The following is an 18,065-nucleotide window of genomic DNA, read 5'->3' on the forward strand; positions in this document are numbered from 1 at the left end:
TGAAATTGCCTACTAGTCAGAAAAGCCTTCCCATTTGGCCCTGGCCTGGCTATCCACAGCTTTTGTTGGCTTCATGTGTATCGCGGGATTGTTCTGCTGTTCTCCCATGGTAAGGAGGAGGCTGACAAGTTTTGTCAAAATAAATATTTATTTGGTTATGTCAATCGCTTAGTGCGAAACACAACTGCCTGTGAACGAACAAGGGAACGTAGATACCATAGCTCGTGTTGTTCCATTGTATGCGTTACATATGCTAATATGTAGCACCAAAAATGCAAAGATGTCTATGTACATGCCATGTCATTGTAGCTCATGTCTTACAAAGGAAGCTTTAGTTAAAAGCATATGTAACCCCTTTGTCCAGATACAGTATTTCACTGACTTTGGTTATGGGCATTCCCAGGGCTCTGCCCCCTCTCGGTACGCCCATGGGCACAAGTCATGCACGGACACAACACTACATTTGTTACAAAACACAACCAAACAGTATCGTCGCAGCTTCAAGCTCCAAAACAAACTCTTCAGAATGACAACATTAAAGGCAACTATGGTAGTCCAGTGCATACACAATACTGTACCCAGGTCATCTAAAGTTATCGCCAGGGATCCTAGGATGTCGTTGGTCAGGGAAAGCTCGGTAGAACGTGGATGTGGCATTTCAGTGGGTACTGTCACTCGCATATCGTTACATCGCTAGTGAAAGACACACATTTTGTTTCCAGACTGACAAATTTCTGCCGATTTGTTGGCTAACGCACCATAGCAGACAAAGGCTGCTTCATGCAGACCTGCACATTGCTGCAGCCAATCGTAACACCACAAAAGAATCAAAAAAGCATATTTCTGATCATGCAAAATTTCATCCACGAAAGAAAAAAACAGCAATACTAACTTGCCAACACTTAATACCAATGGTAACCCTGGTTCGGGAGATTCTCGCTCAATAAAGTTACCTAGAGCCAAAAAATTTTAGGTTTTTCTTGGCTCCCAAACTAAGCACCTGAGAAAGGAAAATGAAGCCAGGTTCAGGAGCTGACAGGAAGTAGCTGACGTAAAGATGTTAATGTGCTGGTGGTGCAGGTAACACAGTATGAAGCCTCAATATGTAAAGTTTGACCATATTGGCAAAGTTTTTGTTGCAAAAAGAGAGGACTATGCCATTGTGGGGCCAGTGTCGTTTCTGCTGTGGAAAGACAGAATTTGTACACGTCTTAGCATGCTGTTTGGATATTTTTACTGTGAAAAACTAGAATCCCTGGTTGTCACAGTGCTATGCATATGCAAAGTAAAGTAAAGATAAGCCATTTAGCTTCAAAGTGGTTCTCAAGATATGACTTCCATTGCAGGTTTCATGCAAGAGTACACAGCAAAAGAGGCATCAACACAGAACACTGACACACACTTGATACATTTTCCAACACTATTTGGAAGCAAATGATACAAAATTTGCAGACACTACTTGATGCCATTAACTATGCATCTCAAAGTAAAAGCTGAACCATATTGGCATATCATAGGCTTTGGGTGAACAAAATGCCTGACATACATGAAAGGATCCTCAAGTGGACAGACTGATGCGTTCTATGTAAAGCTTGGGAGACATCAAGAGAGGGTGCAACTCATAAATGTGTTCTTTTCATATGCTCTACATTTCAGGCGAGGAGACTGATGGAGCATCATGGGGCATGTCTGAAACTGTAACTTTGTAGGAAGCCTTTTTTGTTTCCTTTGTTTCCTCTGCTCGCACGTTTAGTGAGCACCCTCTGCAGCCTCTCTGTTTCTAAGTCTGACATGGTGTTGTATCATCTTTGTGGCAAAAAAAGATAAGAAATTGGCTCGACATGCTCCGCAACAAAACGGCTCATGACTGGTCCCTGTGAATGCACTTATAAGGCGTTCTTTTACTCCTTTCCTGTGTAGAACATTTGCAACCTCCAATAAGAATATGTCTTCTAACTTGCAAAACCACGCAAACAATGCATCCGATGGGGCGCAAAGTCTACTGCCACAGCTATCTGATTCACTTTGCAAGTGAGTGCATGAACTTTCTGGTCTTTGAAGTCCTTCGTCTGCAGCCTTCAACAAGTTTGGGCAGTTCGGGCATTGTGACTTCTGCAAGAAAGAGTGAACCAGGGACCCTGCGTAAGCGTACCGTGCATTAGCCTCAATAATGTAGTCTGGTTCCTGCACATCACGCATTCCATGTTCAGCCCCTATTTCTTCAGCTGCACACACCCCTTCAGAGACAGGCTCGCAAGGAGTGCTTGCAGCTGAGGAAACCGGCATGTGCAACAGCTCGTTTAGAAGTTCAGTCGCCTCGCAGTTCCCTCTGCTTGGAAGCCCTGTGAGGTTCCCTGCAAGGGAACACTTGAGGCCTGCAATGAACTCAAACGCGTTTGGTGTCTCATCACACCCGTGCATTTGCTGGAATTGACCAAACATGTTTTCCACAGGGTCCAGGTTGAGCCTCCGTGTCAGCAGATGTTTAAAACCGAAATTTTGGCGAAGGTCTTCCCACAATGCAAGTACTGCACGAATTGTGACTTGCCACCCCGTAACTGTGGCAGGTTGCACGTCACTGTCGAATTTCCACTGTGCAATCCACTGTACTGCAGACTCTAGTAACTCCTTATGGTTGGTGAAATCGCTGATTGCAAACCTCATTTTTTTGTCATCACCCTGTCGAACGGATGAACTGTTTAAACAGTCAAACAGTACATCCATCTTGAGGAGGAAACCTGAAGTCTCAGTGGCTGCTGGATGCATACACCCCATGCTAATAAGGGCAGCGATCCCAGTGGAAACACTATCGCTCAGTACTTGTGTTGCAAGTTCCATCTTCGTGTGACTGGATTCTGTGGGGTTAATGTGGTTGTCTGTCAACTTAGGTGCCAGTCGGACCTTTAAGGGATGGTCGGATTCATGGAACTCTTTAATGAAGCTCCACTGAACTTTGTGTTGGGCATTTCCAACCTGGAGGTCATGTTTCAACAGCAGGTTCCGTGTAGCCTTCATTAAATGTACTGGATCAAAAATACAGTACACTTTCGACCCATCAACACAAAAATATGGTTTAGATGGGGAGACTTCAAGTTTGCTAGCCAATGCACAGTTGCTGGCACTCTGATCACAGACAACCACTTTGACGAAAACATCCAATGAATGAAGCTGTTTAATCAAGCTTTGAACCAAATCATTCAGAACATCTGCTGACATGGAAGACCTTGAGAAAACATATGACAAGGGCTGAACCCAAGGTTTCGTTAGCCCTGCGATCACTATAAGCAGTGCTGACTTTGCCATCTGAGAGTTCCTTTCTTTTCCAGTGTCTACAAAGCCATAAACTGTGTCTGATCCAGAATCGTAATGTAGATGTTCCTTTATGGACATTTCACCAAATATCATTGCGCACGTGCGATCTTTTATTGGCAGTCCTTGGAGTCTTGTCTTAAGTCCTTGAAGGACCAAAGGCATGACTCCAGGTTCCAGATAAGTGTCTTCTAGCCAACTCCTCAGGGAACTCTCAGATGGCAATGACAGCATTCCACTAAAGTAGTGGTATGCCCTAGGGTACATGAAATGCAAGTTAAGAGCGTAGCGCCTAAGCTGGGGGGGCCACATCTGACCAAACCTGTTCAAAGGCTGCAGATAGAGCTGAACACGAAACAGACTGAGAGAACGTTTTGACAGATACCGTGATGCTGCATACACTATCTGACTTCTTGCGAGGCCCCCAAAACGAACTGCTGCACGGCTTCGAGACAGCGCACGTCGTAGGCGATCCCTTGATACCTGAAGCTGATGAATCAGGGAGGATGATCGAGGCGTTCTTTGCCCGTGGAGACGTCTCCGCCTGTGGGTTGTACCAGACGTGGAGGCTATAAAATCCACAGCATAATGTTAATATTACAACATAAAACCATGATGCAAGAGGAACTCGATGCATTTTGAGCCTTGCTCAAATGTCATTGTAGGAGAATAAGGTTCAGTAACCAGGGTGTCTACCAGCCAGCAAAATTCAAATTCCCTCACTTTCCCAGGTTTTCCCTGACATATTCATTCCAATTTCCCAACCATACTTTATGTAGCAGGAATTTATATTAGCTCAAAATTTCCATAACTGTCAACGTTCTTCGATAAGAACAAACTTCTTTAATAGTATGAAGTAGACACTGGCTTGCATAACAAGTTGTAAACAGAAACGTTTCGACACCTATTCGGGCGTCATCGTCAGCACAGGAAAATGAAACGGGGGTTTAAAACGGGAATCCTTTTAAACCCTTGTAACAAACTGGTAAAGGCCCCTTGTGACTGTTACAGGCTTTTATCTCGCCATGAATGTGCCAAGATTCGAGGAATTTTCTCACCCACTATCTGTGTTGAAAAACCAAGGTTGTCGCGTTGTCAAAACTGAAAGAATGTCCTGTTCTTAACACGTGATCAACAAGTTCGGTGCGTTGATTCTTTGCTGATGGTTCTGTCACTTGTGCCTTGTGCTCATTCATTCTGGTGACCTTCTTCCTTGCAGTTTCCCCTACATAGCATGTGTCGCATTGTTGACATTCCAGTTTGTATACAACCCCTGCTTCGTAAATGTGGGGCACAGGGTCCTTGGGATGGCACAGCATGTTACGTAATGTTTGATGGGGCTTGAAAGTGGTGACAATACCAAATTGCTTTAAAAGGCTTTGTGCCGACTCTGATAGGCCGACGACATTAGGAATGCATTTAATATTGTCAGGAGCAGGTCAGTTACCCGAGATGGAACACATTTTAGAGACCGTGTCTTTGATGAAACGCTCGGGGTAATGACACTTGGATATAATGTTAGTGGCTAAAAATTGCTCAGATTTCTTAGCTTGATACGTGCTAGGTATCTCGTCAGAACGATTAAAAAGGAACCTGATGGCAGCCCGCTTGTGTTCGGGCACACGGTCAGAGTAAAAATCTAAAACCGATCCATTATCACAGGGTTTACGATAGACGTTGGTGTTAATTGCACCTGAGTCACTACGTGGTACTAAAACATCAAGAAAAGGAAGCTGCGAATTCTCCTCTTCCTCTAGGGTAAACTGGATGTTGGGGGTGAACACTGTTGAGTTGCGATAACACCGTATCAGAAATGCTTCCGCACTCTCTTAATTGTAGAAGGCGCTGGACTAATCCTCGTTCCGATTTCTGCGTAGGATCAGCGGGTAGTTGGACAAAGCGAGATTTGTCCTGGAACAGTTCCTTCATTTTCCTGATGTATGCTTCCTTATCCATGACTACAGTACTTTTCCCTTTGTCCGATGGAAGTATCATGATGGTGCTATCCGCTCTCAGTTCTTGCAAGGCTTGCCTTTCGTTTCTTGTCAAGTTGTTTTGTGGTAGCTCCCATTTCTTCGAGATGACTCCCATGAGGCAGTTCCTAGCTAGGTTTACAGCACCAGTATTACTTTATGAAATGGAACTTCTCCTCGACCTCTGCTATGATGTCTCCGTGTGGTATTTTACTGCTAGTGGTGGCAAAGTTCAAACCTCTACCGAGAACAGTTTCTTGTTCCTTTGATAAGGTTTTGGAAGAGAGGTTTACGACTGCAGTGTTTCTTGCACGTGGAGGTACGTTAGGTGGATTCTAGCCACGAGGCACTATTTGCTGTACTTCCTTGCTAATGCAAATCCACGGGGTGTGTTCACCAGAGGTTCGCACCTGAGGGGTATTGGAGTTTTCCCTCTTCTTGAACATTCCATGTTGAAGAGAAGATGACACGTAAGACAGGCTAGACGCATGGCACAGTCACAGTTGGCACGTACAGCCTGTGTTTACTTCATACTGTTAAAGAAACATGTCTCCTGACTTTTGGTCCATCTTCATAAGAACAAACGTCGGTGAATGTAACCTGACAACCTATGTCAAATGCATAGGTCTTGGACGGGACCTATGTATAAGTTCGAATTAGCCGGAATTTCGAATTAATGAGGTTCGACTGTATAGTCGAAAGAGGGACCAAAGGGAGGAAGAGGGGGAGTTGGTGATAGTTCATGTCGCTACAATGCAGCACTCAGACGGGACGAAGGGCGGTCTCCTTGTTTTAACCGCCCTTCGTCCCGTCTGAGTGCTGCATTGTAGCGACATGAAATATAGTCGAGCTTTATAATCCTATATTGAGAAATACTTTGGAAAGCATTTCAGAATACAGATTTTTGTACGACAATCTCTGCTGAGTGAATCTTTCCTTGGAGCAAGGATGCCTCATGCTGTGCCTCAGTAATTATCTTTTGCCTCTTCTGTTTGGGGCCCCTTATGACAGATGCCACATTCCTTTTCCGTTTGCGGGCCTCAAACTCATCTTGCCTTTCCTTCCTTTTTCTATCAAAATCTTCCTTCCACTTTCTATTCGCACTGCAAACAGATTCGATCATCCTGTCCGTGATGCTTACTTTGTCCACAACACCAGCTGCCAGTACAGCATCATGAATCACTCTCTGTGCAATCAGTGATTCTTCTTTCAGGTTTTCAACAATACATTGATAGAAAGATCAGTTTCTACAGCTGCGTTGGTATGCGACATGCAATGGATGATTTCAACAAATGATTGGAGGTCCTTCTCTCCTTTACACAGCTCCAACCAAAGGATGTCCAGCCTTTGCTCTTTTCTGTCAAAATTCTTCAGGCATGTCTGTGTCGAGCTCAGCGAGCAGACTCTCACATATGACCGATGAGCTCTTTCTGCATGCAAGACTGTCAGCCACTGGTGCTTTGTGAGTGTTTCCAAAGCAAACACTTCTTATGGATGAAAGTTGGAAGTCACTGAAAAGGTTAGCCAGCTGCAGGACTTGAACCCACATCTTCTGGATTACCGCCCCAGGGCTTCACCAATTGAGCTAAGCTAACACACCTCCCCAGCAACTTCCAAGGGTGTGTCATCTGAAGGGACAAACCAACCACTCTCTCACTCATCCCCCTTTCACTCTTGCGTTTTTCTCACTCATACACATATTCATACGACGGGATCAACGGGAGCGGCATCTGTTGGACATGAGACAATTGACGTTCTGAGGCTGGAACACATGGAAAGGACAATATATACAAAGCCTCAAGTGCCTAAGAAATTAAATATTGAAAGATGGAAGTCACTGAAGTTAGTCACTGATGGAAGTTAGCTAAGCTAACACACATGTGTTAGCTTAGCTCAATTGGTAGAGCCCTGGAACGGTAATCCACAAGATGTGGGTTCGAGTCCTACAGCTGGCTAACCTTTTTCAGTAACTTCCATCTTTCATCATTAATTTCTTAGGCACTTGAGGCTTTGTATGTATTTGTCTTTTCCATGTGTTCCAGCCTCGGAACATCAATAGACTTCTGCCTGTTTATAAACAAATGATAGTTCATAGTGTTCAACAGCCCCACAAATTTGGTAGAACTGAACTACGCTCAAAGCTAGAGGTGAACTAGGTCGCGCACGAAAGCCACGGTCTTGAGAGGATTACGGTGGTACCGGAAAGGGACGCGACCTTCGGTCCTACTTTTCTTTCAATGGGAGGCAGCGAACAAGTACCTGTTCGTCGAACCCAGCCCTCTCCTTCCGATTTGTTTCGGTTTCAGTCTGTCTACCAACGTCATGATGGCGTTTCTCTGGTAGAGGTCTATTGTCTCAACTTCTTACAGGTCTCCCTTAACAGCTGGCTGGATCCAGGCAGCCTGCACCTTGAACCAATCTATACTTCAAGCAGGACCTGTCTATTACCTTTTTCACACACGCTTTGATGAATAAAACAGTCACACTTGAAGCTGAGCAGAGTAAGCTTTGTCTGCTTTTTGATCTTGCAGAGCTCGGATTTGGCTGCAAGCCCAATGTCAAACGCAGAAAAGGAAGTGATATTGTCACTCTGGTCCACACCAATTTCGAGCAAAGTGGAAATTCTATCCGCAGCATGTAGAATCCCCCCTTTAACGATTCGGCTCAGCAGAGTCTGCAAAAGGCTCTCCAGTGCTGTTGCAAGAAATGGGAGCATCGGTCTGTCTATTTGAAATTCTGCCGAAAATGGTTCAAACTCCTCAGCAATCAACAACATCAATCCCGGTTTCACGGGCAGCATTTCGTCCACTACTGCCTTCTCCATTATTGTGAAGCTACTGCAGGTCAGCTTCTTACTCGATTTCTTTATGGAGTCCACATACTAAGCCAGGTTTGCATTCACTCCAAGTGCCCTAGCAATCACGTCCCTGTTCTCTAGCCACCTCACGGTGCAGAACATGAGCGGAAATACTGCGCTCCCAGTGATGCTCACATAATCTGCACGGCGAGCAGGAACGCACTTGAACAGATTGTGTGCACCGCGGAGGAGCACCACCGAGTCCCAGCGAGTTTCAGCATGTCCTGCCTTCAACACGCCATTGACAACGTGGAACCCGTAGCTTCCAATATCGAGAACACAGTAAGTGTCTCCCTATTCGCTGAGTAGTTCTTTGACGGACCTCTGGAATTGTATGTTTACATTTGGACCATCCATCAATATTTGTAGTAGTATCTTCTTGTCCTTTAGGCTTTCTGTAGCTTTCTTGAAAGAGCAGAAAAGTCCCTTGCATGGGTATGTCTGAGGAAACACGATGTCAAATACTGCGTTTTCATAACTGAATTATTTGAGTCCCAGTATCTGACTAGTATACCTATCTGCTCCTTCCGATTCATCTTGTTTAGCAACTCGTCAAAAACGGCAACCAAGTATGGTACACTTGTAAGAGTAAAGAGCAGCTCGTTCTGGAAATAAGGAGCTAGACCATAACAGATTGTGTACCCAACCTTGTCCCTTCTGGACTGCATTTTTTAGGTGATATCACATCCAGGAAACATCACGGGAAACAGTGCAGCAGATGCGGCAGCAGAACGGAAGGGTCATTATGGTGTTTAGGCACCACAGAATTTCGGCCTCACTGACACCTTCCTTCAACAAAAAACCTCCTAGTGTCACCACTGTAACACGTGTGCTCGCTGGAGACATGCTTCAAACGCTCGTGACAGCGGTGGTGTCTGGCACAGAGGTGTCCGCCGAGGTTGAACTCGAAGATGGCACGCTCGCTGTCTTCTTAAAACGCAACTCTACACTAACTTGAGAGTAGCTCTGTCCACACCTCATTATAAGCTTGATGCCTCTTATTTTGCGTGTGATTAGCAGTCACACTGCAAGGCACACTGGGAGAACGTTTTTCTGCCCCCCCACACTGCGTGCTATTCGGGTCATTTTTGACAGGTCGAATCCAAGTGGTGTGCTCCCAAACATCAGAATTTGTCCAGTCTGCATTGAAGGAGCACTTATGCGACGACATGTCAGCAAAACACAACTGTGCACATTCCAGAATGTCGCCAACAGCAACTGGACACGGGAAACATCATTCGAAACTGTACGACTGAACGCAGTAGTTTTGAAACACCGCAAAGAATGCAAACGCGGCGAGGGAGACTGCTGTCGGCAGATAAGCAAACAATGCTTGTCATGGGCAGTTGAGATTTCGATTCCTGTAGTTCACAAAACAGGAGCCATTACATCTTTATCAAGCTCTATTCTGTGCGAAGGTTGTCACCGCGTATCGGTCCACCATATTTCCTTTTCCCCAACATTTTTTAACTTTTCAACAAATTCCCTCACAATTCCATTACTTTTCCAGTTGACTCGAAATTCCCTGACAATTCCCGGTTTTCCTGGCCGGTAGACACCCTGCTTTCTAGGGGTTCAGCCACAGCTGCAAAGATTAGGTTCAGCAGGTTACTCGGAGGAAGGATTCAGCATAAGAGAATAATCACGTTTACGAACTGCCCAGGAAGAAAAGAAAACCATAGCAAATAAAATGTGCTCGAGCATATTCTTATCAAAATATAGCTTGAATCCACTTTCCCTCTCCACCTACAACTTGTAACAAAGAACACTCCTTTACTTACAATTGGTTCTTTGAGGAGCACTGTAAGGGGATGATGTCCCTTTAGATGTGCCAGATGTGGAAGCTACCGCACCAGCTTTTGTACGAGCTGCCTCCTCAGAAAAGATTTCTGAAGTGAGTGAAAATGGAATAAATCATGTTAATGCAGCAGCAACTGAACCGTATAAAAGAAAGAAAAAGCTTCGCTATTCTTGGTTGACACAAAAAAGAATGTAGTACGTCTGCTTACCACTGGCTTTGCCTGGCTCCTTCAATTGGAGGAGGGATGTTATAGGCGTTGGGGATGCAAACCCAACAGTGGGTTCTGTGTGGCCTGTTGGAGAAAAGCCCAGCAAAATGAAATAGGTGGCATTAAGCAATTCCCTTTCTTTCTTGCTAAATGAACAAATATGATATGTTTACGGGAAAAATGCCACAGGCAAGCTGGTACATGATGACGAAGAAGGTAACAATCAGAGACAAGGGGAATCAGAGCCAATCTCAAGCACAGTAAAGCCTTTAGAAAGGTTTCATTACAGGCTCTGCTGCGTTTTGCATTTTAACTGCCTTTGCCTCAGGTTCTTATCTTCGTCATCACCATCACGATGACACTAAAATGCAAGATTAGCTAACACAAAAAGAAAAAATTTCCACATACCGCTGATGTCTCTCATGTCCCTGAAAGGGAAGGAGGAGCTTATATTAGCTGGAAAGTGCAGCATGTGAGCGGATCTTGTTTGGCCTGTCAAAGAAAAATGAAACAGGTGCCATTAAACAATTCTCCTACTTTCTTGCTTAACAAAAGTTAAGCAGTGAACTCTGGCCATGCCATCCTTGATCGATACAAAGAAATACACGTCCACTTACAGCTGGGCTCCCTTGGCTCGTTCGATTGGATGGGTGATGTCATAGGACATGGAGAGTGGGGTAAAAATTCTGGAGTCGGCCTTGTGTGGCCTGTTAAGGAAAAGTTGAGCATAATGAAACATGGTGGCACTAAAAACTTCTTTCTTGCTTGTTTGCTTAATAAACAAACTCTGGCCGCACCATCTTTGACGGATGCAAGAAAGACACATTCACTTACTGCTGCCCTCCCCTGGGTCGTTTGATTGGAGGTAGGAGGTTGAAGGAGCTGCAGAATCTGGTGAAGACACCTGAGCATGTTCCGTTTTGCCTGTTAGAGAGAGAGGAATGCCCAGAAGTCATTGAGTGGGTTTTTCTTCTTTTTCTTTTTTGTATGCTCTGGTTCAAGAACAGGTTCACATACGCCGCATTTATTGAACAGAGTGTCCCCTCAATGGGCTATTTACAACATTTGCTGGGTGTACACAGTGATTTATCCAGGACTGCAAGCGCAGGGTGGTGGTGAGGTCAATATTACAGTTACGTTTTAATAGCTTTATGTATCATTACCGAAAAGCATCTAACGCTGAAATTACAAAGGACCCCCCTGAAGGAGGCGTACGTGAAGGAAAGTTACTGTCCTCACCAACTATTTGAGGGGCCTTAGGGGCATGTAAGGGGGGGGGTCTACATAAATCACTGGGTCTGGGTGTGCTATTCATAGATCGCTGCCAAGCAGGCGCCAGACACTCAAATGGACTCACCAGTTATTGTAGAAGGACTACGTTGTTCTTCCCCGAGAGGTATAGTAGGGACTGCCGTTCTTCTCAGATGCATCCTCTGCCTGTTTTCGAACACATCGGATGTGAAATGGGCCGCGCACTGGTTCCGATTTTTTCCAATCCAGACCTCCCTCTAGATCTGTGCCTGACTTCAACACTACAGAAGTGACGCACAAAATGCACGACACAAAATAAGTTTGGACACCTGAGAGATTGCGGAAGCAATTTGTTCGTAAAAGCATCAAATGTATTATATTTTCATATAAAATTATATTATACTACTTCAGTGAATTCATTTTGAATGTGATTCGGGTGACCGGATAAGCAGTGTTCATGCATTCATGCATAGTTCAAGGAAAAATTGAGCCTCTGTATGCAATAAGGGGACAAGTCGAAAAATTCCAAACCGAGAAAACTGCGAGTGAATATTTGGTAAAGTAATTGCAGATGAGTTTCTTCCAATAACGCAAGCAAAATGTGTAATATATTTGCATGTGTCTACTCTACATGCATGTCCCGTTAACATCGTTTCTGAGTGTGTGACTTAGCAGAAATTGAACAAAACCCAGGAGCGTGACATATCCCCTTTTTCTATACACAAAAACGCGGTTCAAGCAATGGGCGCCGCCATTAGTGCTGCCACCCCGTGGTAATCGCGGGAACTGTGCACGCGTGGACTGCCGATTGCGGAGTTTCTTCAATTTCCCGTGTGTGTTTTCGTTCATTTTCGTGTCCTTTCGTGTTAATTTCGTGCCCGTTCATTTTCTCAAGCTCGGGAACCGGTGTAGAAAAGATATCGCATCAGCCAGAAGTCCTCACGTGAACAACTGTGTATATCGCTCGCGAAAGCGAACAATCTTCTTTTTCCTTGATCTTTCGAACGTTGATACGCCACTCAGATGTTTTTCGGATGACTATTTACATGGAATGTTACGTTATCGTCAGTCATACTCATTAAAGACGGTGGCGGCCACCAGTATTCATCCCAATGGGAAGAGCGTTTTTGGCAGTCCACCCCTCATGTGTCGTCGCTGGGAACCAGGCTAAGGAGCGCACGGAGACTAGTGGTTTGAGAGTAACGCGACAAGGTCTATATAACACCGCACGCACAGAGTTTTCGTGCAGGAAAAAACTGTTTTCACGAGTCGAACTTTCATGGTGACGCCAGGACGGGCGAAGTTACCTTTGTGCAGTGGAGCAGCCTAGATCGTGGTTATCGTGCTGCTAACCGATCACAATCTGGAAAATAATGTCTGTATGGCCAGCAAAAGATGACTTATTAGCATAGAGCACACATTTTTCCGATTACAGCGCTCAGTAGCACTGCTGACATGGTGACGTGAGGTAGGAAGAACATTTATTTAAGCCACACCATTTATATGCATGTGTACAAAAGAGGCCTCGTCTGGCTGTCCATCCCATTGACAGGCGTGCATTTCCCATTACTTATCCGCCTATAGCCAGTCAGTAAATTGCAATATGGTCCTAAATTTTCTTTGAGAGGAACATACTGGTATGTAGATGTCATTGCAACAAAAATACTAAAAAGGGGATAATTCGACTTATCCACTTATTGCATACAGAGGTTCAATTGGAAGCGTAGTGCACACTACAGGTCAACCCCATTACTGCTCCCACGAAACGTGAGGTTAGCATGCATATTTCCAAACCAAAAATTATTCGAGCTGCACACCGCTGTGCGCGCTCCCTGACATGATCTCACACTTGGCGTGTATGATGGTGCTTTCATAGATCTCAACATCTGTACATGTCACAGTATGATGTCGTAGGCAAATGTATTGTAATAACAAAATTTACAAGTATAAGTCGAAATACTCAAAATTGCATCAGTTTTCCTTTTGTATGATGACAGCAAGTTTACTAGGATCTCATCCGCTTCGACTCCAACGACATGGTTGTCAATTCCTCGATAAATAGGAACTTATCTGAGATGAATTTGTGAAGTAATGCGTGTGTTAAAGGGGCAATAAACAGGTATGCAAGATGCACTTTTTTATAATGCAGTGTGATTCGTTTCCTACAGTGACGTTTAGCAAAAATTTTCGTCGCAAAAATGTAAATAATGGCTCCAAACCCAACCGAATATTCACTGCACTCTTTCGCGCTCATGCCCCGCCCTGCGATGCCCTGGCGGCAATAGCCACACGTCATTTTGACGTCGCGCACCATCAACCATTCAAAATGCGGAAAGCGTATACATTGATTTTGTTGTAATATCGGGAAGTGAGGTCAATTCTAAACATATTTACACTTGTCATACCCAAGGTAGCCATATCAAAAGGTACCAAAAGCCCACAATATTCCATTTCATGTGCGTACTATGTTTTCAGCGCTGTATTGCTCCGCGAGGTCACAGCGGTGTTCTCACAACTGGTTCTCCCCGCACGCTGCTGTTTGTGTCAACGAGGCCCGTCATTGGCTAGGAGTTCGAAATCTCCCCCATCTCCAGTGACTGGAATGCAGCTTTGCTACACGTGCGAGACGTGTGACGTAGGTGCTCTCCTAGTAGGAAGGAGAGACCCACGCGGATTATGCTCTTTGAATGGCATTGTTTCGTGGTAAAGGCGCTCGCTAGAAGTAAATGAATTTCATAATTGGATATCGTGAGCCACGTTCTTTCATAGCAATATTCCTGGAGCTGTTTAGTGGCCCTTTAAAGATATGTTGGACAAGAGAAACATCAGGTCATGCTGCCTAGTTTCTAAACTCCAGAGACTCAGTAGCTCGTTGATAGGAGAAGCTTTGGCTCCTTGGGTCGGAAACTGAGCAGAAATACAGACATGTGTTTGACCAACTAGTTTATGCCAGCATCAATGCCACATTATTCACGTGGTAGTATTTTCGCTAATCATGTTGAGTCGGGAAATTCATGAAAGCTGTGTAACACATATAACAGAAAATAAGAAAAAGGAATATAAGAAACTGGAAAAAAATCAAGAAAGAAGCGAAAAAAGGCTCAAAGGCATCACCCGCACTTTACATGTTCAACAGTGTGAGCAGTCTATGGAGCCAGCAATAATTCCTCCTCTCCCCTTCAGACCTCGTTCCAAAGGCAGGCTGTGTTTCAGTGGTTATAAGAATGTTCTCCCCTCTTGCCCATTAGCACCAAATGCTCCAAAGCAGCAATTTTTTTTTTGTGCACATATATATTATTATATGTTATATTATAAGCATTTGGAGGTTGTGGCCATTCAGTGCTTACATCCCCAACTCGCCTGTTGTAACTCATTGAAACTGTCGTTATTCAATGATGAAAAAAGACATGTACACTATCTAATTAAGCAAAGTGTAGCCAAGGAAAGCAACCAAGGAAAGCAAAAGTGGGAATGGTGAACACAGGAAGTAAGCACACATGTGCACCCAGGTTGTAGTGACATTGTGTGCACTGTAAACAGGTCATCTTTTGCCTCTCCGTGACACCACTTCTGACACGTGGCAGGGAAGTAAGTGTTTTGTACTTTCCTGTTTTTCAGTGGTGGAGGGTTGTCAGTGGCTATGAGCACATTCTCGCATACTACACATCAGCACAAAATGCTCAATACCACTAAATTGTTTTCAGTGCATATTTCAGTGCATATTTTTCTGCGTCTTGACTTTTGTGTCATTGCACCCTAGGGGGCCCGGGTCCCTTTTAGGACCTGTGTGGCAGCTCGTGGACGACGATGACGACGACGATGACGACGACTACTACGCGCCTCTGCTACCGCGTGCTACTGTGCCTGGCAGCCGGTTCTACCGGCATCGTCCTAGCGTGAGGCTGTAGAGGAGGTGGTGTCCCTCTACATGAGCCCCGACCGGCGATGATGGTATGCCACGGAGAGGCGATGACGGTGGCCTATCTCCATGGCCGCGCCGGTGGAACTGCCGTGCCAGAACCGTAGCGCGTGGCAGCAGAGGCACGTCTTCGTCATCACACACGGGCCGCCACATCACTCCCCCCCTCAGACGCGGAGCGGTGTAGAGCTAGCGGTTGGGGTCCGCGTCGATACATGAAGAGGAGGAAGACGGGCGACAGTGGAACAGGGACGACTTGTTCAGAAATCGCAGTAGCAGCAGAATGGTTGGTGCGGGCAAGCGCTGACCGGGCAGGTTCCAGGGGCGGTGTGAGGGCAGGTATGCCGAAGTAATTCAGAGAGGGGCGACAGAACTGCGACCGGTTCGTGAGCGTTGAGCTCGTAGTGTTGTCACCACGGAGAGTGCCGGGGAGGACCATCGTGAAGCACGTGGAGACCGGGAGTAAAACTCACTGTGGCCTCCGTGCGTGACCCCGGTGGAACGTTGGTCCCGGTGCCCCTTGACCACAGTTGGATGGACTGGACTGCCACTATGTTGCACAGAAGCCTGGTGGGAAGGCGAGGCGGGCAGGGTTCCTTGACCGCTGGCGTAGCAGACGCGGGTGGCGCGGTCGACAGCGGCGTACCGCGGCCGGTACAGGAGCGTGATGCTCGGGAAGGTGCCGCTGGTGGTAGCCCGAGGAGTGCCATCGTGAAGCGTGTGGCGACGTGACGCAGAGTGCGAGACCATGGCGACGTGATCTGGGTAGATGGGTAAGGTGGGTAGGACCATGGTGTGGCGCGGTCGGGCGTTGCGATGAGTGGAGCCGCGGTGAATTGACGTCGTCGCCTAGCGGTTCCTCGGTAGAACGTTGCACCGTACCTTCGGAGGTGGGCTTGCAGTAATTTGGGATGGTGCTTGGCCGAATTATGCCGAACATGGTGTTCGCTGCTCGGGTCACCAAATGTAGAGGAGGTGGTGTCCCTCTACATGAGCCCCGACCGGCGATGATGGTATGCCACGGAGAGGCGATGACGGTGGCCTATCTCCATGGCCGCGCCGGTGGAACTGCCGTGCCAGAGCCGTAGCGCGTGGCAGCAGAGGCACGTCTTCGTCATCACACACGGGCCGCCACAAGGCCACGTCCATCTGCCCCCTGGGACATTCCATCATCGCCGGTTAGGACTCATGTAGAGGAACACCACCACCTCTACACCTGCATGACCCAAGGCTTGTAGTAATCATATAAAAAAAAAGTGCTTAGACTAGGTTATCGAGACGTAAGGAGGGGACCCGGGCATGACCCATCCCCTGGGCCTGTAATTTCTCCAAAGCAAAAGAAAAAAATGAACGAAGGACAAGACTGGAAAGTCGAGCTTCTGAGCAAAACTAGACGGGCAACAGACTGGCATTTCCACTTGGACCAGTTGTCCAACGGCACTAGCATGAGCTTCAGGAGAGATGGTCCCAATTGCTAACAATACGGCTGAAATCACAGAGCAACACACAGGTTAGGACGGTGTCATGGAAGATGAGCAAGTAAGGCAACTGTTAATCTGGGGCAGCGTGACACGGACAAAGGCAACTTGAAGAGAACTCCACATCACATCGAGATATCTATACAAGCACAAATTGAACCTTCTATTGACGTAAAAAATCCAACAACGCTAGAGGCAGCACTGTGAGAAAAAATAATCGGAGTGCAGGTTGCACTCCGTAAATTATCCATGGAGACCGCTCTGTTTCTCACCGGCAAGTGGTAAATTGTACTGTTCCCATGTAAGTTGATGGCGAACTCTAAGCACCACCTAGCAACTGATGGCTTCCTTGACTGAAAACACGCCTCTAAACGACTTCCCAGTCACGAACTATCCAAAGACCACTAGGACCCCGTAGATGGTCTCCAAAATTACAGAAAGAAGCCAGTCGGGTACATAAAGAGCTAGCAAGCACAGGAGGTGGAAGCATATTGAAGCTTTGTTCTGAAGAGAGTAATCGGCGGAGTCGGGTTTATGTGCGAGCGTGGATTGGCTATTCGAGGGATGAATGAGCTCAGGAGCTCATCGGAGGATGGAAACATTCTTTGCCTCTTTGGCCTTCTTTCCCAGTACGATGGTTTCCTAAAGAAGAATACCCTGGGACCACGAGAACTGAGGGAACCACGGGAACTGACACAAACTACCTTTCATCAACCATTTGCACGGAGATTGTATAGAAGGAAAGGGTCAGGGAGTTATCAGTGAGATCGTTTCGCGGATCAGAACCTCCAAGTACTATTCAATCTCCTTAGGTTCTACGCAAGACATGAGCCATGTTGGTCAACTGTCGGTAGTATTCCAGTATTTGAAAAACGGTGCATCAGTCGAACAATTTGTTCAGTTCGTGCCAAGCCAAGGACATAAAGCCCAAGTGTTTATGGGGCAATAAAGCCATGGGTTTCCTGGATGCTTACAACATAAATATGGAAACTGGCGTAAATGAAGTTTTTCCCAATGCAGAAATAGTACTTAGAATTTATCTTAGCACGGTCAGCAACAGTTCTTGTGAACGCTCATTTTCAACGAGAAGTGATTGACAGAGTTCACGAGACAACAATGACACACGAGAGACTCAACAGATTGTCATTGTTGGCAATTGATAGGGGCATTCGAAGGCAAATAGATTTTACCGATCCAATTTCTGTTTTTTTTTTTTTTTCAGAGCAGAAATCCCTGAGCGTTTCAATCCATGCTGGGCGTGCACTGGAG

At 45.9% G+C, this 18,065-nt stretch overlaps 2 protein-coding genes across 4 annotated transcripts in view; both read right to left on the reverse strand.

Moving 5' to 3' along the window:
* LOC135371559 (Golgi-associated PDZ and coiled-coil motif-containing protein-like) overlaps positions 1–18,065 on the reverse strand; it is a 159,793-nt gene that overhangs the window by 129,265 nt on the left and 12,463 nt on the right. The gene's annotated exons all lie outside the window — the stretch shown is intronic.
* On the reverse strand, positions 136–11,676 carry LOC135371556 (uncharacterized). Of its 3 annotated transcripts, none has more exons than XM_064605548.1 (8): positions 11,506–11,676; positions 10,983–11,072; positions 10,766–10,855; positions 10,557–10,640; positions 10,149–10,232; positions 9,921–10,028; positions 3,695–3,878; positions 136–1,912 (listed from the first exon to the last, which is right to left on the reverse strand). In XM_064605548.1, the coding sequence occupies exons 1-8, from the start codon at positions 11,576–11,578 to the stop codon at positions 1,750–1,752; spliced, it is 876 nt and encodes a 291-aa protein (XP_064461618.1). In that variant the 5' UTR covers positions 11,579–11,676; the 3' UTR covers positions 136–1,749. The 3 variants fall into 3 exon arrangements, with proteins under 3 accessions (XP_064461618.1, XP_064461617.1, XP_064461619.1); XM_064605549.1 differs by lacking the exon at positions 136–1,912 and adding an exon at positions 1,973–2,138 and having other exon boundaries at positions 3,793–3,878; XM_064605547.1 differs by having other exon boundaries at positions 136–3,878.

This window comes from Ornithodoros turicata, unplaced genomic scaffold, assembly GCF_037126465.1.
Source record: "Ornithodoros turicata isolate Travis unplaced genomic scaffold, ASM3712646v1 Chromosome111, whole genome shotgun sequence".
NCBI classification, from domain to species: domain Eukaryota; kingdom Metazoa; phylum Arthropoda; class Arachnida; order Ixodida; family Argasidae; genus Ornithodoros; species Ornithodoros turicata.